Raw genomic sequence first — 26,176 nt, forward strand, 5'->3', positions numbered from 1 at the left:
AGTCCGTATTCTTGTGTCTAGACCACACCAACGCGTGTACTATCAATTGCAACCGAGCTGCTGCTCCCATACGGAAAAAGGGGCTTTCAGACGCACACTCTACATTGACCATGCAAAGAGTCTCCTCTCTTTCTGAATCATTTTATTGAAGATTGTTCAGTAGATCAGCGCTAGTGAGGCACCGGCGATCACTTTACAGAGGCTTGGCAGGCTGGGCAGGGGCGACCTTCTTGCCATCCTAAGATACATAACGTCAATTGTAGATAGAAAAATCCGTTAACACCGTATTGACGTATTCCCAGTGGTACCACCATTTGTAATGTTAACACTGTCTTTGTGATCGTGTACCTTGAAGCGGAAGCGTGGTGGGGGAGCACGGCTGCGACGACCCACGCGGGAGCGGACACGGACGATGTGGGCGTGAACAGCGCAAGAGATACAGTAGTGGATCTTGATGTAGAACTTGGGCAAGGTGTACTCTGTTGAGATGAAAGGAGCCGATTGCATCAGTGTCATATTCAGATTGGAAAACAGGTTCAAATAACACCTCCATGACAGCGTCCAGATAGGTCCCAATCCAGTGCTCTTCCTGGCGGTGTTTTCTGGTCCCGAACCTGGATCGTGCGGCGACAAATGATCTCAGTCCATATCCTCGACATGACCGCGAATAATGACAAAAAGGTGGCGGTTCCAGATTGTCCTGTTGTCCATTGTGTTCCTGCCAACTGAAGTGCTGATCCAAGCCTTACCCTTGTAGACAAGAGCCTCAGTGATATCACGAACGGCAGCCAACTCAACCATGGGGCGGACGGTGTAGCGCTTGATAGCCTTGTCCTTGGGGACGCAGCGAGAGCAGTTGGAGCAGCGGACGGGCTTGACGTGGCCACGTCCGTTCTTGTTACGTCCGTGATTTCTTCTCTTGACGGTCTGTTAGTTAGAACGTTGAAGCGGAACAGAGGATGCAAGACTCGGTAAGTACTACTGCTTCTCGACATCGTGTTGCAACAAAGTGTGGAGGTGAGGGGATCCAGTGCGCGTTGATAGTCTCCCTGACAGTTCCTGAGATTGTTCACTTTCTGATCAAACGTCGGGCATCACTTATGACACGTCAGGCGATTCCAAGTCGCGTCATGGATGCATACAGGGTCCTCATACAGCATCCCAGAGCGCAGAGCATGCACAAGGCTCGCACGCTGAGTTCAGTTCAGTCAAAGACTATGACTGATCGTCCATGGCGCTTGGTAAAGTGGACCATCCAAGAGAAAACCATCGTCTCCAGTGCTTTGCCACAAGTCCTTTTAGGGATGCTGGTAGCTCCTAAGAAAGGGCGCTTTTCTGCAAGTTTGCTAATGTCGAATCGAGGCTGTTTTGAAAATGTCTGAAGTGCCAGCTGAAGGACGATTCACACAGGAATGCTGCAAGGATGATGCCGTTCTGTCCAGAATCCGGCATAATGATATGTTCGTCGAAGAAATCGATGGCGATGATGGCGAACAGATGCCAATATGTCGATGGATTGATAGTTGTGTGCCGGGATGGGTGGATGGGACCCAGGACTGCATTCAGATATACTTTCCATGATTGGAAGTGAAAGGAGGAGCTCCAGCAACAGGCACTGCACAAGGATAAAATGTAAAATCTAAGTTGATTTACCCCTTAACGCCCTTCCCCTCCCTTCTTCAGCTTATGCTTGCACAGGGAATATGCCAAAGTGCGATGTCGCTGAAGCGGTGGTTTTTGAATCAGCTGGTCAAAATGTTATCGTTCAATGCAGATGAGGCCTGTGCTGTTCTATGGGATCTTATCTCCAAGGAGACTGCAGAAGAGGTCGGGTCTTTAGTCTTGACAAATCCTCAATTTCACTGTTCCCGATCCTGCATGATGAAACCATGGTCGTTCCATGGATTTGAGGAGATAGGTAGGTATCTCTCTGCCTGCTGTCGAGCGCCCGTCATCGGGCCATCTCTGTCCTTACTTGCACATGATAAACATCAGCAAACAAAGACACATGGCAAGGTAGTGTGTCATGAACAGTATCCCCAAGTCCAGGGCCCGGTAAGCGGATTTGGACAGCCCATCGCCTGGTGCCTGTGCGATAGGCAGTTGTTGTTGGTTTGGACGTTGGCGTCATGCGCGTGGCAAGTTTGTATGGTAGACTAGGCTGCTCCACTTTTTTCCTGCACGAGTGCACGAATGGGCACAAGGATGCCTGCTGTTGTGTGCGCCAACGGGGACGAAATTGGAGGGCTTGCTTACTCTCCTTTTTTGCGCTCTGTGCGAGCGCGTGTTTGCGTGGGCGGACAAAGGAGCACGGAGAGGGGGAGGAGGTTTTGGCCTTCCCGCCATTTTCTCAAGAGTCAGTTGGCGACAGGCCAGAAAAACAAAGGGGGAGGGGATGAGAAACCTTCATAGCAATTACCCCGGATGACCAACAAAAAAAAAAAAAAATATGAAAAAAGGGAAACGCTTAATGCCCAAGTGGTTTCTTGGGTGAGCTGGGCCTGCCCTGGCCACATTTCATGCAGTATGATGCTAATGATCCCTATACGCATGAAGGAGTCCCCAGCCCAGTTCAGGACAAGACCCATTCCACTCTGTCGCCACGTAGCCGTACTCGTATGCGTTGTTTCCATTAGCTACTGCAGGCTATGTGGTGAGGGGTGTGGGAATAAAAGTTTACATGGTGCCGCCTTCATCGGGGCATAACCTGCGCTTGGGTCACAGCGTGTATCGGATGTTTGGGCAGCAGAGTTGTCTCAGTAGAGAGTCTTCTGCCCGTTGCCATTTCCATGCATCTCTTTTTCTATTCCTGTGCTTCTGGCAATCGGCGTTGACGAAGTGCAGCGGTTCTTTCGCGGGGCATCAACTTCTTCGCTTTTTTTGTTCGCTTAAGTACGCCGTCGATGGTAGCACTTTTATTCCCTCTTTTTCTTTCATTTTCAACTCAGACAAGCGCGCCATGGTTGCTCAGGCCATTATTATCAGCTCGAGAAATGATCGATAGTAACTATCCTACTCTGTCATCCTAGAATTGCTGCTCTCTCGGATGTTGAACATTAGGATGGGGCACCTTTTCGCATGCAACTTTTTTTTTTTTTGTTTGTTTGTTTATTTATTTGGGCGACGATATTTTTGTATCTGAACTCTGGACCATGCACAGATTAGAACATCGATTAGTGAAATGGCAGCATGGACCATGGACAAAGGGCTATTGGTTCAGACGATATCATTGTAATTAGGCACCGTCTTTCATTGCTGCAGTTAGCTATCTAGGCTAGCCTATGATACTACTGCATGCGCAGGAGAAATTACCAATAGCGCGCGACCCGATCAATTTCGAGTGAGAGGAGCGGAAAGAGTGTGGGTTCAGTTGATCTTGCTCAAAGGGATACATACCGCATCATCACTGACATCTTTCCCTTCAGACCAAACGTGTGTGTTCGTGATGGACGCATGGTTGGGCGGGGACCTCGTGCTGAAATAGCGGTACTACAGAGTGCAGCAGTGCAGCAGTGCAGCAGGACCGTGGGACCGATAAGGGATCTGCAGCAATGGAGCAAAGCTATGGACCTTGGATCGGCCTCTTATCCTGTCCCTCCTTCTTCCTCTATCGTCGTCATTCGCATGTGCAGTGCAGCGCAATGCGACTGCACATACATGTGTACAGCCCTGGACCGAACTCGACATGATCGGTTCTGACTTTGCCTCTAGTAGAGTCGTCGTGGTGTACAGTAATCAGACTGAATTAGGACATTGAGGATCAAGGAGGCAAAAAGGGGAACTGTGTTGATGCGGGTGATGATGTCGTTGGTAGTCCTCCTTCGTCAGGGCCATGGGTTGCGATCATATGCCAATGCTCATCGGACGCAAGTTAGAATAGATTCCAATTGAGATATAGCCTATATTCAGACAAATGGTTTATTCAGACTGAGTTGTGAATCGGTCCATCATATGTCTGCCCTCTTTCCCTCATTTTTGTCTGTATTTGATTCAATTGAATCAGTCCCTTTTCTTTTACCCTCACCATAGTCTAGTCTATTGGCTGTATCCCATTCAGTCGGATTCTGTGTGTGTCCATGCCGATGCCTCCCTGCCTTCTATACACATGCCCTGCGATAGCGAAATCCTGGACCACATTTCGTTGTCCTTCTCGAGAAATGCTCAGCAAACGGCGATCGAACCAAGGCCAATAAGTAGCCCTCTCTTCTTCCTCTTAATAAAACCCAAAAGCTTTTCTCTCTCTCTTATATTTCTCACATTCTCTCGTTTATCAATTCTCTCTGTCTCTCTGTCTCTCTCTCTCTCTCACTCTCTCCTCACTTCACACTCACTCCACTTCACCACACTTCATTTCACACTTCATTTGCCACTAAAACTAGATTTTGCCAGCCAAGCGCATCCATTGATCTTATATACACATATTCCTTTTTCCAGCAGCACTTCATACGAGCAGGTCTACATACGCCCCGAATCACTTCCTCTCCCGCTTGCCACCACTTCTTCCTCTCTCTCATTTGACGATCAAGGTGAGTCAGCAGTTTAACAGCACAGGATCAACTCGACTCTCTTTCTTTTTCTTCAGTCGCATGCACCTCCCCTCCTTCCCTCCCTTCCTCGATTCCAACGATCTCTGATCCCGTTCTCGATCCTACACAATCCCTGATCACTAAGAACCGAGGAGATCACTGAACACATCCGAAACAGCTACGACTGGAACGTAAGCAGCTGCGCGCACGCTCAAGCGAGCAGTCGATGGCAATGGCTGCGTACCGCCGTATCTTGCCACATGCCACATGTCATTGTCACAGACCCAGTGGGTCAACGTGGACATCTATTTTTTGCCTTCTTCCCGGTCCCTATCCAGCCTTTTTTCTTTTCTTTTTTTCCTTTTTTCCTTTTTTCCTTTTTGTTTTCGTACGATAAGGGAGGGAAACAACACATTCTCGTTTACGTGGGAGAGGGACAGATAGATGCCATGCACGCATATCCTTACGTACAGCGCTTACAGTACATACACCGCCCTCCCTTCCCTTCCCTCTTCCCTCTGTCCTCCCTCAAACCCGCAACAACAAACAATCCCCTCTTTCCCGTTCCACACTGCTGGCCTTGGACTGAACAATCGCTGTCCCAGCATCCATGACATCTCCTTTTTCCACTGCTCTCTTTTTCTGCCTCTTACAAATACTGCCCCTCTATTCCAGCGTTCGCGCACTGGCAATCGGCCCTTTCCTCTTTGGTTTCCTTCCGAGGTGTATTTTTGCACATGTCAGTGACAGTGCTTAGGAGAACATAGGAGGCGCACAGAGCACAGTCATCTGGACGCGCTCTGGTTGGCTTATCTGCACCTAGACCAAACAGCTGATTATCGGCTTTTGTGGCAAGATACGGAGTACAGTGCTAAACTCCGTGTCTGGTCACCAAGTTGGTTCCTGAATTAAAGCAGCCTTTACACATGATTGGCCCTTGCAGCCACGCGTGTCCCTGATATACGTGCCAGCCAATCCCAGCCTCCCCTGGCGGACTTTTGTCTCAGCGCGCCTTTGTCGGTCTTTGTTCGTTCTTTATCGCCAAAAGCCAAAAGCGCTTTCTCTCTTTCCTTCTCTTTCTCTTTCTCTTTCTCTTTCTCACCCCCATTGATGCACATCCGTAACGGCCGCCACATCCCTTGCCTGACCATTCCTATCCCATCCCAGCATCCACTCGTCCCCATCGGCTGCCTTCATCTCCTCCCAGCCATAGAACCAGCCTTTTGGTGTACCGCGCCCCGAGACTTACTCCTCCTTCTTCACTCATCACACTAGACAAAAACACATCCGCAGACGACTCTCGTCAGCAGCACACCAGCACCTGCATAAACATACATACACACATACAACAACCGCATCCACAGACATGTCACTATCACAGGAAGTCGCACCAATGCAGTCCTCAACAACAACCGCTTCCACATCATCTACAGACGCTACTGTCGCACCATCATCAACTACAACCCTCTACCAATCATACTATTCACAGATTGAAAACCTCAAGCGGTTACCGGTCCCCTACAGCGACATCTATCATGCTCTTTCCTCCTACGACTCTATCCCCCTAAGCACCCTTCACGAACGCTTTCTCAGCGCCTCTACCAGCCTCACCACATGGCTTGAGACCGCCGAGATGGCTGTCTTTGCCCTCGAGATGGATGTCGGGCAAGAAGGAGCCTCTGACAAGCGCGACGTCGGAGAGATGGATGTCATCATGAACCGCTTCCAGCCCAACGTCGATATGTTGGTCGAGCTTAAAGAAAAGATTGAGTCCAGAGTAAAGGCTGCCTCCCCTGCCGAACAGGAGGAAGCCTCGTCGCAACAGATCGAACAAACCCTTCAACAGACTACCCAGAGTATAAAGTCAAGCTGGGGATCCCTCAAGCAGATGCTTGATAAGGTCAAGGGCGATCTCGCTGGCGCAAGACTCCGCGCAGAACTCATGACGCACATGGACAATGTCCTCGCAGATATCGAGGACATCTGCTCAAGTATCGACGCCTATAACAATGAACGAAGCGCTATGACCTCTGACGAAGAGGGCTTCCTTCCAAGCAAAACATCCAGCCAGACTGACGCCCAGGCCAAGCAGCGCAGCTTGGAAACCTTGGCCCAAGTCGATTCTAGGATCGAGCTCCTAATCGCTCGGATCGACTTTTTGGACAACCGTGTGGGTTCTTTGCCTACGGACGAAGCAGGTCTAGGCAACGAGTCCAAGGATGCGCTCCAGGGCAAGTACCAGCAAGTGCAATGCCGATGGGACGATCTCAAGTTCCGCCGGGAGCGTGTCAGCGAGGAGCTCAAGGATGACAAGTGGCTCGAAGCCTTTGAACAAGTTTCTGAGCAGGTCGAGTCCATGATGGAGTCGATCGAGAGGGCAGTCGTCCATTGCCAGGGTCTTCTGGACCACATCTCACTGATGGTTCGCCAGAAGGTCGTTCCCGATGCCCCCATCGACCGCGAGCATCTTTACAGCATCTTCAAGTCTTTTGAGGCCAAGCACAAGTATTACACCCCAGCTGTTAACCAGATGCTCGAGATGCTTGAGAATGGCATCGAAAGTCGCACCACTCGCAACATGGATGTCATCTCTAGACATCAGGCTATGAATGTCAGGTGGGACCAGCTTGAGGATGCTATCGAGCGAGTCGACAGGGAGCTGGACAATGTCGAGAGATTCTTGGACATCCTCGACGACTCTAGGACACCGTACTTGCCCAAGCTTCCTCTGAAGAAGACAGAGACGCCAGCTCTTGCAGCCAGACGTGCCCAGCAGGGAACCCCCAAGCCTGGCTGGAACGCCTCCTCCCAGCCCGTTCCAAAGAAGCCAACACCACAAAGGTCAACCCAGACGAAGCAGCCGGCTCAGCGTGGTCGTCAGACCCCATCATCCGCGCGATCCCCTGTGCCAACGCGCGGTCGCTCCAGGACCCGCTCACCAGAGGGATACTACGACTACCGCCCATGGTCGCCTGCCAACTCGAACAGCAGCCTTTCGCAATCTGGTCTTCTCACTGCAGCTGCTTTGAATAGCTACCGATCATTGAGCCCCAGTCCAACCAGGGGGGAGCACGGGTACCGTTTGCGTCCATGGTATGTGCTAATTCTCTCAAGATCTTTTAACGCGCCAAGCCTACAATACTAATATTTGCTTTTTTCGTTGTCTTCAGGTGCCCATCTGTGTCGCTGTCGTCCCCCGGAATTCCAGGTATCCCTCAGGTCTTATCGCCTGCAGCAACCTTTATCCCCCGCCCCGTCTCCAGCGTGGGTCAACATCGCATGGAGTCACCTGCACCAACACCAACAGGACGTTCAAGCTCCTCGATGTCGGGTGGTTATAGAAGCACAACCAGCAGCCCCTCGATCCCCAGGGTCTCCTCCCAGGTCAAGCCAGTGTTCTCGCCTTCGGGCAGCAATAGCAAGTTGTCGAATGGCGTTCGTTCCGGCATCTCTTCCCCTTCACCCACCCCTGGATCTGGTAGTGGTCGCATGACAAACCTGCCCATGCCATCGTCGAGAGCCGCGCCACAGCGCTCGGCAATGAGCCCAACGCCTCAGTTGCAACGTCCCCAGTATGGCCGTGGGGCTTCATCCCCAGTTCCAAATAGCTACGCATCACAGTCTTCGTCATCCAGAATTCAGACGCCCCTGACTGCAGCAGGACGCCAGAGACAGGTCAGCACTAACAGTTCTCAGGGTCAAAGCCATTATGGATATGGTGCGCAGGAGGGTCGTTCTTCTCCAGGCTCGGCACATATGGCATCGCGTCAGAGCCACCATGGCTACTACGATGACCGTGGACACCACACCTACAGCTCTCGTCCTGGTTCGGCTGCAGGGTCAACGTCGAGTCTAGGGCGAGACTCCTATCGGTACTCAGCCTACGAGGAGCCTACAAGCCCAACGGCATCGTCTGTCTCTTCCATCGCATCATCCATCCGCCTCATGGACAGGATGAAGATCCAAGTTGAGGATGCTGAGCCCTATGCTCCCATCCGTGGCGACGAGCTCGACGAAGAGTTTGCGAAGGTCGTGAACGCAAGCCCAATCCAGATCCCAGTCCGACGACTCGGTGATGGCAAGTACTACTTTGGCGGTCGCATGGACGACTCGGGGAGTTCTCTGATCGGTGGCAAAATGGTTCTCTGCCGACTGATGGAGTACGGTCGCCTTGCTGCTGAGGAGGACTCTGGTGTATCGAGCGGGGGCAGCCACAGTGGAACGGATGATGGTATTCATCCTCAGCCCAACCATTCGAGGACCCAGCTGGGCGCCCGTCGATCGATGCACTCGGGTGGAAGTCTGGCGGCTCTGCATGCTGAGGAGGCGTCTCAGCACGGCAAGAAGCGACCTCGCAAGGTCTTGTGCCGTGTCGGCGGTGGATGGCAAGATCTGGACATCTTTTTGCTTGACCATAGCAACCTCGCAACCGAGAGCATTGGCGTCCGCGGATACTAGAATCCTCTATGCTCTTTTGTCATTTATTTGATACCGCTCGCGGCAAGTTGGCGGAACAAACAGCTCTCTCTTTTATATCTGCACTTTTCCCTTTAGCATTCATACCCTTTAGCATTATACTCCATCATCCCATCATCCTCCTCTCCCATTCTTTATCCTTGATACCCTTCATACACACAAAAAAATTTGTCATCCCCTCTCCCTTCCCTTGTAAATAAAAAAATCAATGTATTCATCTGTACATCTCGATCATGAAGTGGTTTTGGAGGTGGCAATGCCGCCAATATTACAATCACAAAAACCACGGCGTTTTGGATGGCTGTAAAAAAGGTCCTGTCGTAACCTGTCAAGTTCCAAAGATGAAGCGGACCTACTGCTGCATATTCAACTTGTGTGATCATATTCGTCAAAATATACAAGAGGGCTCGCGTAACTGCTCTCGTCTTCAGCTAGAAAAAAAAAACTTTTTCCTGAGGTCAACGGTGAACAAGAAGTTATTGACTGATCAAAGGAATTGCTCTGTTCTCTTTCCCTCTTTCAGATCTTCATCCTCCTCCTTCCCCTGTTGCCTCATAAGCTCTCTAACGCCCCAGTCCTACTTCACTTTTTTCTGCCTGAACACTCATATAGTCATACATATAAAGAACATATCGGCGCATACGCCGTTCCCTTCGTTCTACACTTTTTCCTCGCACTCATTCTGTTGTAGCACAAGCACTGGTCGCCTGGCTGGACGGCTTCAACAGATCACGGATACATCCTCTATTTCGCATACCTCTTTCATCACCTTCTTCTTCGTTCTCTTTCCTCGACAGTCGACACATCATGACATTATTTTACCGACACACGGGTCAGTTACGGACATGGGCACGACGGGTACTCTGGTGTATCATCGTCATCGGATCCCTGTGTGCAATTGTCATCCCGATCTTCTCGATCTACCGAAAAGAAGGCGATAATGCGCGGTCCGTAGTTGAGGTCGCACCTCGAGGGGTCTCGCACACGGGGGATTACATCCATGTGGTTGGGAGTGTAGCCAGTGTCGACTTTGAGGACAAGAACTTTCGAGTCCATTTCGAATTCACGCCCCATGGAGCCTTGGCGGGCGATGATGGGGTGCTGTCGGCGGCAATTGTGATTTCGTTATTTTATACGACGCTCACGTTTCCAGAGTCGCAGATCATGTAAGAAAACATCGAAGCGAGATATCCGTTCTCCACTGCAGGGAGCCGTTGGTAACACAGACCCATCTTTCTGAATAGGCGCTCGGTGGATGTGACGATGCCATACATGCAGGGCGCAACGATCGATTACCCCTTTGATGCCTACAAGTCCTACTTTGAGATCCTCGCCAACAAAAAAAAAGAACAGCTACACAAGATTCCTGTCAGTCTCACGTTTCTCGGGATGCTCCAGTCTGTCGAATTCATTCCAACAGTGCACCTCTCCAATGACGACCTGTACAAGATCTCGATCGAGATCTTCACGAGACGGTCGCCGACGACAATCGGGTTCAGTCTGTTTATTGTGGTGATTATGTGGGCGCTCAGCATTGCGATCGGAATTATTGCTATTCAAGTGATTAGGAAGTACAGGGTCACAGATGAACATGTCCTGACGCTCGGGATCACCACGTTGTTTGCGTTGCCAGCGTTGAGAGAGACGCAGCCGGGTATACCGGCGATTGGATGTGCTGCAGATGTTCTGGGGTTTTATTGGTAAGTGAAGGTATTTGTATGTCCCATGCTACGGGATCTTGAACAGACGTGTCTGAAACTCTTTTTTTTTGGCTGCGATAGGAACATGGCGATCATCGCCATATCTTCGATCATGATTGTTATGGCCTCAGCTCTTCGCTGGAAAGAACCCTCGCTTCAAAAAGAACTCGAGCTCGTGCACAAGCAACATGATTTCCAATCGAAACTCATCTCCGAAATGGCTATTCCCATGCCCTTTCCGATCACAGGTGGACCCTTTTCAGACTACCAGGTCAAGAAGAAACGCATACCTTTCATGATGACGCACCATCACGAGGATATAGAGTCTACGATGCCTTCGATGAGCTCGTCCATGTATAGTCAAGGAGGACATGAGTATCATCGTACGAGTATGGATGGGTATTACTATACGGATGATCCGGAATACCGGTCGCGAATGACCGAGAAGCAACAACAGCTGGAACAAAAGCAGCAAAAGGTGCAGGAGAATCAGAAACAGCCGGCCAGTCTACATGTGCAGGAACAAAGGCAGGTGTCCCAGACCAGATTAGGGAGTGCCGACAGTAGCGGTGGCGAGCACCTTCCGCATAGTTGTGGATCGGGCACGCTAGGTTATCACTACGGCTCCTCCATGCACTCGAAGAACAGCCTGTCGACCTTGACCAGCCATGATTCTCTGCGCCTATCAGCTTCCAAGCCACATCAGGAGCAGTTCCCGTTGCAATACCATGCGAATCCTTCGGGAGTGCATTTGCATGATCGTCAGGTTAAAAGCCTTGCGGTCCAGCCCGCTGCTGCGACGCATTCAGCACCATGGTTACATGATACAATAGGAGCAACAGGAAGTAGCATCTACTCAACGGACCATGACAATGGGTCAGTGCACGAGACACAACTGCAAGAACAGCAACAGTATCCGACCTTTTATCGGCACTCCAGTACGCCTCCCGTGTCTTCAGCATGGAGCAGTGCTAACAGCAACAGCAACAGCAACTGGGCACATCCTCCACCTTCGAGCCCGGTTCCTTCGTTTTCACCTTCTGCGACGACAATGCCGACGACTACGGGGGCAACATACGCGTCGTCGCTACATTCCAACAGCACAACCTCGACCGTCACCACGTTGCATCATGCCTTATACCGGAGATAGGCTGAGCTCTTGGCGCCACTTACTCTATACCAACACATATACAATAAAAAAAGCAAAGAGAGTTATAATTATATCTGATGTATCCTTATCTCCTTGAAACGCCTTAGGAACACATCACTTTCTACCTGTACAACCGCACGATCTCCAGTCGGGTCGCGAGCCATCGTAGATCCTCAAATAACTACGACGCATGCGGATCCGCACACATACAGCCAACCACCCATCTCGAACCCAAAGAAACCATTCATGGTCGTGCTATCCCTCTTGATCATGACCAAAAAAAAAAAAAAAAAAAAAAAAAAAAAAACTCCAGCGCCGCAATCATCAAGCTGGAGACCGCAACTATATCCCGCTCCGATGGCCCCCAGGACGCGCACCATACAATTTCATCGCCCATGGTGCCTGCGATCTCGCTTGCCAGAATCTTCTTAGCCAACCTGCACTTCTTTAAGATCCACGTCGGATCTACGATCTCCTGTAATCTGAACACGAGTCCCGTCCCGGATGGTTGCAACAATATCGGACGTTCCAGCCTCTTCTCGCGCGAACACATTGTGCGTATATCTGTAGTGTCCCTGAACCACCATATCGACGGCCCCACCACCGGGAATCGTGGGGATGTACTCGTTCCTGTCCATGGAGCTGCGCTGTTTTGGTCTATTCAAAGACGGTTAAACACGTAACGAGGACGCCCGAGACGATAGGACCCTCCTGGGAACTTGTGAGGGCGAAAGAAAGGTGCTGGCTTTGTAGGCCAGACTCTTTGGTGGATCGGAAGAGAAGGAGGAGGAGGGAGTGGAGGGCAAGGGGTTGATATCGATGGTGGGAGAGCAGGACTGTCTCGGTTCATGACGGATTCAAACTTTCTCAAGTGTTTGGACGAGGCAAAGAAGTCGGCGTAGATAGGGGGTTTTTTTCCTTGCCAAAAGGGAGGATTTGCAGTTGTAGAAGCGATGAAAGTAATTATAGATCCTTTTCGCGTAGACGCGCCCAGTCGGCGAGCCAAACTTTTAAATCCCTTTTTTTTTTTTTTTTCGGAAGAGGTATGTAGTGAAGCTGGTTTTTTGCCGGGCTAAGTTCGTAGAAGAGACAAGTGTTTCTTCAACAAGGAGTGTGAAGAATGGATGTGTTCAGCTCACCGCGTGCGGATTGTTGAGTCTATCTCGATCCGTGAGGATGAAGCAGGGAAAGCAGAGCGAAGGGAAGAAAAACTATAAAAGCGAACGAGACTTTACTTTGCATATTGTCGTCGTCGTCGTCGTCGTTGTGTTTGTGTTCGTGTGCTTTTATCTTTTTATTTATAGTGGATACTCATTTCTCTTGAACGTGTGCATCCATGTCTTGCTTCAACGCCTCTTCAGTTTCTCTTACAACGTACAGATAAAGTAGCCCCTCGTTCTGGATGGCACCACTTCTCGTCATTTCCCCGGCTGTTAGATGCACGTTTTATAGATCGCTGTGCCTGCGAACAATCCTAACCTCGAACATTGTTCCTCACGGGCGATGATCTGGTCTACATGTGCCACATCAAAACAGTTCTTGATCGAAAGTGAACTCGTCTGATCGCACTACACCATGGTCGCCGAACACACACGCACCGCCGTCTTAACTCCTGAGCCACAAGGAGTTCAGACCGCAGAGAACAAAACCATTACTCCCAGACACTCGCAACCGGCTGAGCCGACTCTGATTTCAATAGCGCGTCTAGACCTTTCTTCGTCGCTGGTTGCAACAGTTGAAAAGGGAATAGGTGTATCAGTTGGAGCATTGCGTGAAATCTAATCTACATTATTTATTACAAGGGACGAATGAAAGAGGATATGCGGAAATGAGGTACAGGAGGAGCAAATTGACAACACAGATAAAGCAGAAAATGTGCGCCTAATATCCTCCTCGTTCCTGGTACCCCTTAGCCAGCTCCTGTTGATGCCTTGCCAATTCCTGTGGGTCCCGCCGTCTCTCGGATGGGCAGGACAGTTTCTGTTTGCTCGACTTTGGTTTGCCAGCAATACTCCGGATTGCCTTGTAGTCCTGAGGCCTGTTAATGATCGTCAAGATGTAATGTGCAAGGTCCTTCCGGCTTAGTTGCTTAACCTTGTTAGCTTTCGGAAGTTCTTCTGAGCTCACCCAGTACCTCTCCGACAAGTCGCCATCTTTAAGAGTTATCGGTCGAACGATAGTCCAATCAAAGAACTCTGAGTCCCGCTGAACGATATCCTCCTGAAGCACCTTGTCCTTGAGAATCCCAGTCATGAAGACCCGTGAAAATAGCCTCTTGGTGCTGATGAGATAGTTACGGAGACCAAGGCACCCATATGATGTGACGACGACCAGCCTCCTCACGCCTAATTATAGAATAGCGGACGATGGTGGACAGGGTAAGCAAATGCATAAGGTAATTTGCATTCCGCAGCATATGCGTTGACAGAAAATAGTAAAAATACGCACCATGCTTCTTGAGTGCATTATTGAGAACGACCTGTGAATGTGATCCGATGATTGGGTCGCCTGCCATGAGCCGGGCCTACGTGTCGCAGAAAGCACAGAAATTAACAACAAAAAAAACCCTGCTAATTTTGCAGTTCTTAGTATTGGTGCAGATGTACAACGTACCCCAATCAGGTTGACAACAACATCTTGGCCCTCAACACAGCTGTCCACGTCGGCCTGCGACGTCGGGGAGCCTCGCACGATGAGCAGATTTTGGTTCCTACGCAATGAGCTGTCCTCCAACAAAGGTTTGTCGTCCCGGACAAATGCCGTGACACGGTAGTTCCTCTCTAGACCCTGCTTGACTAGCTCAATACCAGCTCGACCATTGGCACCTAGGACTATGCACGGAACATGTATATTTATAAATAAATGAAACAGACAGAACAGACATCGTTAGCGTATGCAGCCATGCATTGGGAATGCAGCAGAATGAGCTGACAGACGGATAAACGATTAAACATGCACGCGATCGCAACCGTGCATGCAGCAAGCGGACAATTCTTGCCGTGCTTTAATATAACATATTAACATAGGATGGGCTGTGATAGGCACATCAGAAGGGTTGGGCAAGGGAGGACTAAATCGGCGATCGTAGATTGCCATGAAAACAAACGTGCGTCTGTTGGTCAAATATTCAAAGTGAGCCCCCTTATTCCCCCTCGACTGACAAAGAGATGGGCAACATAGTAAACACTTGTCCATGGTCAGCTTCCTCCAAGAGAGGAAAGGCGACGGCAATGACAACATATGAGAGCCGATTGGGGTCAAATGAGAAATGTGGGCGTGAATGAGGATGTGGGGGCTTTTTTTGTGTTTGAGACTTACCCAGCAGATACTTTCCGTTGCCATTGCCATTGCCATTGTCACTGTAGTCGTGGGAGAATGACAGAGCACCCATCGAGTCCGTCAGGTCCTGATCTTGGTCATCCTTGGAATCCCAGCTAGCTGCGTCGGACGGCGATGGCAACGTTGGCGAGTACAATGTATCCATCAGAGAGTCCCAGCCGTGCGATCTCTCATCGCTTTCGTATTCAGTGTGATGTCCTTGTGTGGGCGATTGTGGTCCACCAGACCACGGCCGGAGATCGTACATGGACTTTGTGGTGCTTTTGAGACTCAGCGAGCGCATATTGTTCGAGGCAACGTGGCGCGATGAGCGGGATTTTGCTGACGATGACGATATGTCGTCGCAGTCGTAGGACAGATTAGACGATGCGTCCTGGTGATAGAGGGGGTGTGCATCATGAAGATATGGACTACTGAGCTCGTTGGGGAATGGTTGAATTGGAGCAGACCGTTGCTGGCGCTTTTCTCTGGAATCCTTCTGACTAGCTTGATCATATTGGGCCCGGTAAAATTGTTTGGCTTCATCCCTTGCCTGTTTCTGCTCGAGCTTTATCTGCTGTTTCTCGATCTTTTCCTGCCTGGCCCTCTCCTGGGCCTCGATCTGCTGCTGCTGTAGTTTCTGGACGATCTGCTCCCGTCGCTGACGCTGAGCGACCTTGTCGTCCTTTTTCTGATCGGCCACGGAAGGCGCAGTTCGTTGGAATTGGTCGAAATGGAAGAATGAGTCCTGGGCAGGATCGTGTTGAAGAGGGGCGGGCTGGGCTGGCTTGGGCAGTTTTTGTGGGCAGCTGGGGAGGTCTGGTATGGAAGGACTAGGTGGGTACGGGTGGGCATAAGGGTATTCGGAAGAGATATAGAGGGTGCCCCTGGCCTTCCTGGTGTCAGCAGCGACGCTGAGGGCACGCTGTGTGCGGTGGGGAGGGGTGGAGGAGCGACCGTTAACCATTATCAAAGTCGTTGTGTGGATGTATTAAGTGAATCAGAGGACAAGAGACCCGGAAATTTATGTCTTTGCGTCCCTGGGCGGAAGTGTAAAACAAGGAACGAAGAAACGAAGAAACGAAGAAACGAAGGAGCGGAATAAAATATGGACGAAGAAAGAGAAGGAGAAAGAGAAAGAGAGAGAGAAGGATGGGAATGAAGGAAGGAGATGGAGAAGAGAGAAAGGGCAAGCGGTAGAGAAGCGAGAGAGAGCGGGCGGAAAAAAAAAAAAAAAAAAAAAAAAAAACCATAACCTTACTGCCATGCCAACCCCATTGGAACATGTTGTTTAAAGTCCATTTTGGTGTGTTCTGCATGCAAAGTATCTAATTGCATATATTCTATGGTAGTTCCTTCTGTTAATGACCAAAGATCTGCATACTGCCGAGTGCTATCCGTCGCGGACATGGTATCTCTTTGATAACTGTAGGAATGACAATGAGACGATGAGGAGGACAGGGGATGGCCCATGGATACTAGACTACAAATACATGGCCATAAAGAAGATAAAACGTGGCCCAGAAGAAGGAATAACACGGAATTAAGGAGAGAGCACGTTGCGCGCGCGCTGTCATAATCCTACCCTCATCCACATCGGCCAAAGTGGTGGTGTGTTTTTTTAAGTTGGGGTTCTTTTTTTTTTTTTTTTCCTGACGGAGAGCTTTTGGAAATAAATGACGACTCTTGATTTGTAAATTTTACCTCTTCAAGCTATTTGTCTCAATAGACTACTGTCCTGAGCAATCGCACTACCGCAACCTGGCCTTGTCTATCCATACCTTGAGTCGAGAAGGATAGGGGTCCATCCATGCTTCGGAATAAAAGGATTGGCATGGCAAAGTTGCGTGAGAATTGTCCTCAAAATGTCTCATACAACCCTCTCCTGGATCTGAGATCTGCTTACTAGAAGCTACCGCTACAACAACAGCGCTGGTCCACAAATAACAAAAGGGTTTGGCCCTGCATGCAGGATAATTTATTTGTGCAGGTCGTACGTGATGCCAAAATGTATCGGATCAAGAACCACTGTCTGTCTCCGCACAGATACTCGAAATTACCTTTCCCAAAACATACTGCCAGCAGGCAAAAGGGCAGCAACAAATATGGTCATGTTGCTTTTTAACTTTTTATATGTGGACCGTTTGACATCAACAATCTATTGCTTCAGTAATCCACCATTTCCTTTCCCCCCTCAGCCAATGTCGTTTTGACGTGCAGCTGTCTCAAGAAAATTTCGGCAATTCCAAGAAGGTTTGGCCGATATGTACGCGTACCTCTGTAGTTTTCAACTCAAATAGTCAAACTGTTTCTATTATCGATGCAGTAAGGACGCGTGAACCAAGCTGGCTACTTCACGTCAATCCCCTAGACATTGTGCCTGGCTTCTATGCTTTAATGCTACACCGTCACATTCACAGAGTACAGAGCCATTCAGGCTCAAATACGTCATAGAACGCATCCTTGCATGAAAGTGCTGCATCTGAACTGTAGAGTGTGCTTGCTGACACACATAAATATCTACATAGTCTATAGTCGCTTGACGCATCCCTTCCATGGTGAGGCTGCTCGCTTGCGTTCTCCAGCTCGTCCTTGCTCTTGCCCATGCCCCACTGCGCTACTGCTGCCGCTGCTACTGCCCCCGGCTTCTGTGTGCGGTCTTGCATCTTGCATCCAAGGGTAGTGCCCGTCCTTATATGCTGGCTGAAGATAGAGCGGTCGCTGTTGATGGAGTAAATGGCTGCGGACGACGTTGCAAATGTTGTTCCCTGCCATAATATCGCGGTGTATGAAAGTGCCGCAGGTTGAGCAGTATAGCCTGCGGATCTCGACTTGTCTGAGAAGGAATGATGTTCTTGCTCTCATAGTCCACCAGTACTAGCTCCTGGAGTTTCTTTCTTCAGCGCAGCGTTTTGCCAAAACAACATACCGAGCTCACGCTCAGAAAACGACATGAAAGGCTGCTCCATGCCCGTTAGTGGGGATGTCTGGCAATAACTCTTGTTGGACTGGTTCAAACGCACGAAATTTTCGATCCCTGATCGATCCCTGTACGTGATCCATCTGATATGAGACCCTTCATTTTCAAAGTCTTTAGCTATTATAGACAGATCGTCAATATTAGTGTTGTCGTTCTTACAGCTAACCTCTGCTGGCACGCATGTAGCGACAGATTACAAATTTTGTATTCTACCTTTTTCTCGAGCTCAATGTTGCCGTTCCTGTATTGTTTTTTGAACAACTGCGAGGCAACAGAGCGGAGCAGAGCCGCGGCAGGGTATGGCTTCCTGACCAAGCTTGCAGCACTATTGTTTCCTCTCTGCAGCAGTCCAAGGTCCGCATCCCAATCAACAAACTGTTGGACGCGCTTATCAACTACATTGGCCGTAATGATGGGTCGCCTGTGTAGAGATGCTGGAACAGCACAGTATGGAAGAGTAGGTGGTCTGAGCCCTTGCGCCCCGGGTCATCATCATCCTTGTCTTCCTCCTCCTTCTCCTCCTCCTCCTCTTCTTCTTCTTCACATTCTATTCCTTCTTGAAAGAGCCATCGTTGGGATCCAAGGGATTCTCGGGTGCTTTCTTCCGTGCCTTCCATGTGTACTGCTTCATTGCTTCAGGCGGTTCATTCTCCTTGAGTCGAGTGCGTTGTTTGACAGAATATCGCGGTCGGTGTTGCGGGGGTTTGGTACGAGTCTGGGTAGGGCTCAATGCCTGTTGAAGGTCTGCGAAGACTTGTGCTGCCGAGTCTTAGTACCAGAGTTAATTTTATGCATACCTTCATGCAAGTGGAGATTCTTACAAAGCAAGGCAGTGCTTGACGGTGTGTACCTTATCTCCGCTTCGTGTGCTTCTCGCATCTCCTTCTGCATTTGGGAGTACCACTGAGAAAGACAATCGAGCTGCTTCCGAAGACTGTCATAGGTCGTGGTAACTTGAGCTGAGGACGAAGGGAGTGGGCCAATCTGCACAGGGGTCTGTAAAGGTCCACAAAAACCTTCTGTGAAGTGGCAAACGTCTCCTGGGCAGTATTCCTGCGCATGTCTTGATTGTGTGCCAAATAATGCTTTGTCATCACTGCAGCATCTGCAAGCCAAAAAATGCCAAGACGTTAGAATTGATAATACGTTTCCGGGATCATTGATATACACGATGATCTGTTTGACCTGTTTACCTTCTCCATCCAACTCTTTAATGACTTTATAGTTGGTAGCACTTCCGAGAGAGGGATGTTGCGGTTTTAGTTGTTTTTTGATACGATACCAAGTTACTGTAAGCTGGACCCGGCCGAAGCCTGTCGCATAGACGCTTGGAACGTCATACGCAAAGAGTTTTCCTTCTGAGATGGGTCGCCAAGTGGCCTCGACATTCTTGTACATAAGCATGTCACTGTCTCTTGATACGGCGATGTCGCCAGGCTTGCATTCAAGGCCTATCGTGAGATCTGCTTCGGTTGAGCACTCGACGATCGTCCATTGTTCCTTGCGCATTTATACGACAAAGGCGCGTCGAGCGTCGAGGGACCAATGGGAGGCCGAACTCAAGTGTTTTCTGACGTCGATGAACTGGTGTTTCTGCACGCGAAGCTTTTAACCCACGCCAACCTCGAGCTCACGCAGATATTTGTCGCCGCGTTCAACAGCTTTCTTGCGAAGGCTCTTTCGGTGCACTTGAGTGGGTCCGAAGGAAGGCCGTCCAGGTAAAGAACTAAGTTCGTCTGGGTCCTAAGCTTCAGTATCTCTCGCTCGACAATGCGGTGAGCATCGTCCACAGGATGCGAGGAATAGGCGTAGCGAACGGTGACACAAAATGTCCCAAGTATATCGACTCGAATCGCCAAACTGTGGTCAATGGAACTGGGGAAGCTGGATAAGTGGTGGGACTGATAGCGAAGAAAGGGCCACAGGCCCTCAATGCCCATGGCAGTCTACATGGCGAGGAATATGGAACTTTGTTTCAAAAAAAACCAATGACACAATGACATCATCCCCGCTGATCTGATTTCCCCTGTCCTGGCAAGAAACAAACCTCTCTTCCGCACATTCCTCTCCTTCCCGCAACACTCTCAAGACAACTTCATATCACCAAATGGCAGCCAGGAAACGGAAGAACGCCAACAAGCACGCTAACCACAGTGAATCCAACGGACATGCCAACAGCAAGGAAAACGATTCTCACAGCATACAAAGCAATGAAGCCGCCCAGGAAATCAAGGACGCTATTACAAAACTCTCCAGTACCTTGCCGAAGGATACTAAGCTCGAGGTCAGGCACCCGTCCCTCAGCCGAAATCCCTCTGTTTCAAACTACCTCCACCATGCTTTATTTATATCTGAAGCAGAGGCGAACGAGCGCAAGAAGCTTGGTGCAGGAACTCGTCGTCGAGTCATTCTTATGCTCGGAATCATCATCGGTATGGGTCTCACGACCTTGCTGATGGGACAGACCAGGGACGCGGCTTACATTGAGGCGTTCTCGCACTACTTCCAGGACTTTGATCTGGCATCGATGGTACCAACTGGCATGATTCCGGAAGAATTCATTGGGAATGTGTCTGCCATGTTTAAGCCAGAGATCTTGATGGAAGAGGAGTTCTACCCTGGCGAGGAGCTTCGTCAACATCATGGTTACAAACCCAAATACCCTGTAAGAAACGATTCTTGTTGATCCTATGACATGTTTATCCGCCTGTTTGACCTAAATCGCAGCTGGACGACATGCTTACAACCTCTACCGCCTTGATCATGTCGTAGGTAACGATGATTCCAGGAATTGTATCGACCGGCCTCGAATCTTGGTCGACCACGCATAATTGTTCTCAAAAATACTTTCGCAAGCGCATGTGGGGAACGACAAGTATGATACCTGTGCGAGCTGTTGCATTGTCGCAGGATATTGGAGCTGCCGGGTAAACTTATTCGCTTTTTTTTTTTTTTTTTTTTTTTTTTTTCCTGTATACAAGCAATGTTTAAGGCAGTATTGCTGGACAAGGAATGCTGGATCACCAATATGCGTCTGGACTCGAAAACTGGGCTTGATCCTGAGGGTATTCGCTTGCGCGCAGCTCAGGGGCTTGAGGCTGCCGATTATCTCGTACCTGGGTAAGCATCTGCTTGTCACTTTCATGTGAAAAAACCGTGGTTTGCAAAGGAGCCATAGCAACCATGACAGCATGATTGTTTTGTTCTCCCCCACCTCCTCCCCCAACCCCAACCCCCCAACCCCCCAACCTCTGACATACCTGTGTGCTTTATGAATAACCAACATGTCAAATCATCCATAGGTACTGGGTATGGGCACCTATCATCAAGGTATAAACGTATGGTCCTTATTCGCGCGATATGACAACTCGCCAATGCCTCCTGCTTACCGTTGTACAACTTTCATGATTTAGAATCTAGCAGCAATAGGATACGATAACAACAACATGCATTTAGCTTCTTACGACTGGAGACTTGCTTTTTCTAATCTGGAGATCAGGGACAACTATTTTTCAAGACTCAAGTCCAGCCTGGAGCTGTCTCTCAAAGTTACAGGCGAGAAGCACGTTCTAGTGGCTCATTCTATGGGATCCAATGTCCTATTTTATTTCTTTAAATGGGTCGAGTCCGAGAAGGGCGGAAAAGGAGGTCCTAATTGGGTCAAGAACCACGTTCATACCTTTGTCAACATCGCTGGTCCCATGCTGGGTGTACCAAAGACACTGGCCGCTGTGCTCTCAGGGGAAGTCCGAGACACGGCTCAGCTTGGAGTCGTTAGTGCTTATGTCCTCGAGAAATTTTTCTCCAGAAGGGAACGCGCAGACTTGTTCAGGAGCTGGGGCGGCCTCTCTAGTATGATACCTAAAGGTGGAGACCGCGTCTGGGGTACAGTTAAGGGCGCACCTGATGATGGAACTCACGATGAGGAAGAGACGCTGGTGAACGAAAAGATAGCAAAGAACCAGGAGGCTCCCGGAGCAACTTCCAAGGATAATTGGGGCGGCAAGAAATCACCCTCCTTCGGGGCGATGCTGGCATTCGCAGAGGGTTCTGACATGGATCACCACACAATGGACGATAGCATGGTTCTTTTATCCAAAATGGCTGGGGTCGATTACAACAAGATGCTGGCTCAAAATTATACCGTTGGAGCTTCTGTCACCAAGGCAGAGATGGATAAGACAAACGATCTCCCAGCTAGTTGGACTAACCCTTTGCAGGCGACTCTACCGAACGCACCCAATATGAAGATTTACTGCCTATATGGTGTGGGCAAGTCGACTGAGCGCAGCTATACATACAACCGTATGAGTGACTTTACTCCTCCAATTTTCGACCAACGACCGGGCAACGTCTCAGATGAGACCGGAAAGATCCCCAACATTTACATCGATACCTCAGCTCACGACGACAAGCTGGGCATCAGCTACGGTATCCATCAGGGCGATGGGTAAGAATCATCCGAACCGATTGTTGATAAAGCAATTATAGATATTTGCTTGTTTGCTTCATGTTCTAATACTGCTACCTCCGCTTTTATTCTGCACGCCACAGAGATGGAACGGTGCCATTGCTGTCGACGGGCTACATGTGTGTGGAAGGATGGAAGAAGAAGCTGTATAACCCCACGGGGATCAAGGTCATCACACGCGAATTCACCCACCAGAGCAGCCCATCTCCTGTCGACATCCGAGGAGGCAAGAGAACAGCAGACCATGTGGATATCCTGGGCAACTACCAGGTCACGAAGGATCTTCTTGCCATTGTAGCTGGACGTGACGGCGATGGACTGGAAGAACAGATCTTCTCCAAGATCCGCGAGTATTCTGACAAGGTTGACCTCTAATCCAAGATACGTACTGTATCCACTCTCTTCCAACTGCACATACACATGCGCCCACACAAAGGCATGCGTATGTTCCTAAGCATAGCACCGATCCATTATCATAAAAGCGTTTATTTACTCTGTCTCCTTGCTGTGCCAGTGCACCGATGATACACTCACTCAATATGTCTGTGCTACAGCTGCTGGGAGGATCCAAGGACAAACCTTGTGTAGTTCGTTGTACGTCACGTACGAACGAACGAGCTCTCGCCCTCATCTCATCCCTCCTCATCTGTCGCAACTACATCCTCTTCACCCATCCCTATTCTTTGTTCCTCACTCGAAATAGTCTCTTTCAGCGTGGACGTGTTAGACCCAACATTATCCTCGGCTGCCAATATCTCGCAGGATGAAAACTCCCTTTGGCTGCCTCCTTTTTTTTACAACACTAACGCTGAGCGTGGCCGTGGCCAGAGCCGCCGAGAGCCATCTTCCACGCGGCGTCTCACCAGCAAGTAATGTCCTACTATCATTCGACGCGAATGGCCAATGGCCTACACCACCCCTTGCTAACCTGTCTTCGTCACATTAGACGCACACCTTTATGTGCCTGACAGCTCTACACACTGGAGGTGCCTGGACGGATCGAAAAAGATTCCTTTTTCGGCCCTCAACGATGACTACTGCGATTGCAAGGACGGTTCTGACGAACCAGGTATTGGACGCACGAATCGTCGTTAAGAAATGCGAATCAATTACCTTAATATTTCCGATAGCATCTGAAATTAACGGCATTTGATATTATCATAGGCACTTCGGCCTGCGGAACAGGATATTTTCATTGCGCAAACATCGGTCATGTCGGCTCTAACATTAAGACCTCGAGAGTCAACGACGGTGTTTGTGATCCAGAATGTTGCGATGGCAGCGACGAGTTCAATGGACAGATTGACTGCCCTGACACTTGCAAAGAAGTCGGAGCAAAGGCGAAGGAGGAGCAGGAGAGGGTAAGAGAGGTCCAGGAACAAGGAAGTCAGCTGCGGAAACAGTATATTGCGCATGGAAAGTCTGCCAAAACCAAGCTGCGTGAGGAGCTTGAGCAATTAAAGGCAAAGACAGAACGTCTTCAGAAGGCGGCTTCAGATGCCAAAGGTCAGTGGATCATGAACCAGCGTGCAAATCATATGATATTTTGAACCAGCATGTAGAATAGTAACATCTGAAATATGTCTTCTATCGTACTGTAACCGGCAACAACAGATAAGCTGGATAAGATGACCGAAAAGCAGGAGCAGTTCTTGGAAGGCACCAAAAACGAACGCGAGGCCGCTCGCAAAGTACAGCTGGCGCCCTTAATCGAGGAGCAGTCTCGGCGATTGAGGCACGCTCAGGAGACCAAAGACCATCTGTTCAGAACGCTGCAGAATCTCAAGGAAAAGTACAACAAGAACTATCACGACCTGGCTGTCAAGAACACTGTATCTGGATTTGAGGATTTTGTATCGGGCCTTGGTGAGGAGCCCATTTTTAAGGAGGAAAAGTCTGCCGTTGAAGAGAGCAATGAGGATGATATCGGTATTTCTGGGGACGATCGACTCAAGGCTTTGACGGACGATACAAACATCGTCTTGCGGGAGATTGGTACGTTGTACGATCTTCTCAATGGGATGAAGCATGAATACAATACAGAATACAACGATGAGGCGGTCTTGGCAGCCGTCAAGGTTACGGAGAACTTTGAGCCCCTATGGAACTCCGGTCTGCAAGAGTTCCAGGATGAAGTCTCGCTCGAGATCCCAGATGAAGAATCGGACGACTCTCCGGCGGCGGAAAGGTTGAAAGAAGGTATTGCAATTGGGTACATCTATCGAACTAACGATATTAGAATTTCGGCCTGAAAGCGAAAAAATCTAATTGCGTATTGCCTTCATTTGTTGTTAGAGACGGACATTGCTCGGGCAGAATACGATGCGGCATCGGAAGAGGAGAGATCAGCCAATGATCGTATTTCGGACATCAACCGCAAACTAGAAATGGACCTTGGCAGCGACGAAACATTTGCTCAGCTGCTTGACCAATGCTTCGAATACAAGGATATCGAGTAAGCCATTGGGCCTAGATGCAAGAAGCATTTATAGACGACTTATGGCAGTTGAAGGCGTTATTGGCATGCTGACAGATATTTTTCGTGGTACTAGATACACATATTCAGTTTGTTTATTTGGAGATGCTAACCAAAAGTCGCATGCAACGACATTTCTTGGGTAAGTCGTCTTGGACATTGCTGGCTCTTTGTCCCAGAGTGATCTTTCGCTTTATTAAGCTCGCTGTGTGCCTCTTTCCATTTAATATCTGCCGACAACATATAGAAAATTCTCTCGTTGGGAAGGCGACAACTACGATACCCAAATCTACACTGGTGGAACACAGTGTTGGAATGGTCCTGAACGATCTGTCAAGTTGGTGATGAGCTGCGGGGCCGATAACCAGATCATTTCTGTTTCTGAGCCAGCCAAGTGTGAATATCTTTTCAAGTTAAAGACTCCTGCTGTTTGCCCGGTGCTTCCTGACCTAATTGAAGCGGAAATGGCTGCTACCACGCTCAAGGAAAGGAGCGGCACTAAAGAGCACGACGAACTGTGAAGATAATAGAGAGTTTTCGCCAACCAAGATTTACATCAAGATTTTCATCAGAGGGCCGGGTTGAAACCTTAACTGCCCTCGGTAAAATCCTTGATGAAAACAGCTTAATGTATTTTTTCATCAAGGAAAATAAAATACTCGAGTCAATTTAAACGCCTGATCAATATAAGGGATATTTGTTGACTCCTCCGCGAACTTCATTGCAAGCTTCTCATTAGCCTCTTCAGTCTCATTCATGAACCAAACAAGAGATGAGCGCACAACAGCCATGAGGACCACGAAAGTCTTTTAGAAGAGCGACAAGAAGAGGAGGAGGCCATGTTGGCGAGGAGAATGAGGAGGAGGTACTGCACAGCTCTCAATCTATGCAGCAAATACATTCCGCCAAGGAGCGCGAATCGAGCGAGGGATCTGTCAACGGGGATACTGACGAACCTGGTTCTTCCTTCAAGTCAGTCGCAAGATATCAAGAAGCGACCAGTCAATAGCTCTTCTGAAAGCTATGCTTCTCAAGTCACCATTTGTGTTTTCAAATACGTCACAGGACATATCAGGGCA

The 26,176-nt window shown here is 49.3% G+C and overlaps 7 protein-coding genes across 7 annotated transcripts; 5 read left to right on the forward strand and 2 right to left on the reverse strand.

Moving 5' to 3' along the window:
- Positions 1 to 366: 366 nt before the first annotated feature.
- On the reverse strand, positions 367 to 924 carry BC939DRAFT_379507 (ribosomal protein S26e; the record flags this gene model as incomplete). Its single annotated transcript, XM_051551727.1, has 2 exons — positions 367 to 479; positions 750 to 924. Coding segments are annotated over 2 exons (288 nt in total), but the record flags the coding sequence as incomplete, so codon positions are not given.
- Positions 925 to 5,892: 4,968 nt separating this feature from the next.
- Positions 5,893 to 8,984, forward strand: BC939DRAFT_499107 (uncharacterized protein; the record flags this gene model as incomplete). Its single annotated transcript, XM_051559906.1, has 2 exons — positions 5,893 to 7,619; positions 7,697 to 8,984. The coding sequence occupies 2 exons, from the start codon at positions 5,893 to 5,895 to the stop codon at positions 8,982 to 8,984; spliced, it is 3,015 nt and encodes a 1,004-aa protein (XP_051416641.1).
- An 825-nt stretch (positions 8,985 to 9,809) lies between these two features.
- Positions 9,810 to 10,850, forward strand: BC939DRAFT_392162 (uncharacterized protein; the record flags this gene model as incomplete). Its single annotated transcript, XM_051552015.1, has 4 exons — positions 9,810 to 10,168; positions 10,247 to 10,315; positions 10,475 to 10,702; positions 10,784 to 10,850. Coding segments are annotated over 4 exons (723 nt in total), but the record flags the coding sequence as incomplete, so codon positions are not given.
- A 2,637-nt stretch (positions 10,851 to 13,487) lies between these two features.
- BC939DRAFT_221418 (uncharacterized protein) lies at positions 13,488 to 16,401 on the reverse strand. Its single transcript, XM_051550786.1, has 4 exons — positions 15,171 to 16,401; positions 14,466 to 14,683; positions 14,301 to 14,376; positions 13,488 to 14,197 (listed from the first exon to the last, which is right to left on the reverse strand). Exons 1-4 carry the CDS (start codon positions 16,135 to 16,137, stop codon positions 13,734 to 13,736), a joined length of 1,725 nt encoding a protein of 574 aa, XP_051416643.1. The 5' UTR covers positions 16,138 to 16,401; the 3' UTR covers positions 13,488 to 13,733.
- A 2,743-nt stretch (positions 16,402 to 19,144) lies between these two features.
- Positions 19,145 to 19,983, forward strand: BC939DRAFT_437781 (uncharacterized protein). Its single transcript, XM_051553740.1, has 2 exons — positions 19,145 to 19,255; positions 19,344 to 19,983. The coding sequence occupies exon 2, from the start codon at positions 19,514 to 19,516 to the stop codon at positions 19,760 to 19,762; it is 249 nt and encodes an 82-aa protein (XP_051416644.1). The 5' UTR covers positions 19,145 to 19,255; positions 19,344 to 19,513; the 3' UTR covers positions 19,763 to 19,983.
- A 214-nt stretch (positions 19,984 to 20,197) lies between these two features.
- BC939DRAFT_437784 (Lecithin:cholesterol acyltransferase-domain-containing protein) lies at positions 20,198 to 23,120 on the forward strand. Its single transcript, XM_051553741.1, has 6 exons — positions 20,198 to 20,815; positions 20,923 to 21,025; positions 21,132 to 21,270; positions 21,453 to 21,480; positions 21,564 to 22,600; positions 22,705 to 23,120. Exons 1-6 carry the CDS (start codon positions 20,258 to 20,260, stop codon positions 22,994 to 22,996), a joined length of 2,157 nt encoding a protein of 718 aa, XP_051416645.1. The 5' UTR covers positions 20,198 to 20,257; the 3' UTR covers positions 22,997 to 23,120.
- On the forward strand, positions 22,995 to 25,777 carry BC939DRAFT_221543 (glucosidase II beta subunit-like-domain-containing protein). The gene is made up of 7 exons (XM_051550787.1): positions 22,995 to 23,490; positions 23,568 to 23,690; positions 23,786 to 24,127; positions 24,236 to 24,820; positions 24,917 to 25,076; positions 25,174 to 25,239; positions 25,345 to 25,777. Exons 1-7 carry the CDS (start codon positions 23,385 to 23,387, stop codon positions 25,616 to 25,618), a joined length of 1,656 nt encoding a protein of 551 aa, XP_051416646.1. The 5' UTR covers positions 22,995 to 23,384; the 3' UTR covers positions 25,619 to 25,777.
- Positions 25,778 to 26,176: the final 399 nt, after the last annotated feature.

Source organism: Gamsiella multidivaricata (genome assembly GCF_025024155.1).
Source record: "Gamsiella multidivaricata strain RSA 2152 chromosome Unknown BC939scaffold_5, whole genome shotgun sequence".
In the NCBI taxonomy this organism is placed as follows: Eukaryota; Fungi; Mortierellomycota; class Mortierellomycetes; order Mortierellales; family Mortierellaceae; genus Gamsiella; species Gamsiella multidivaricata.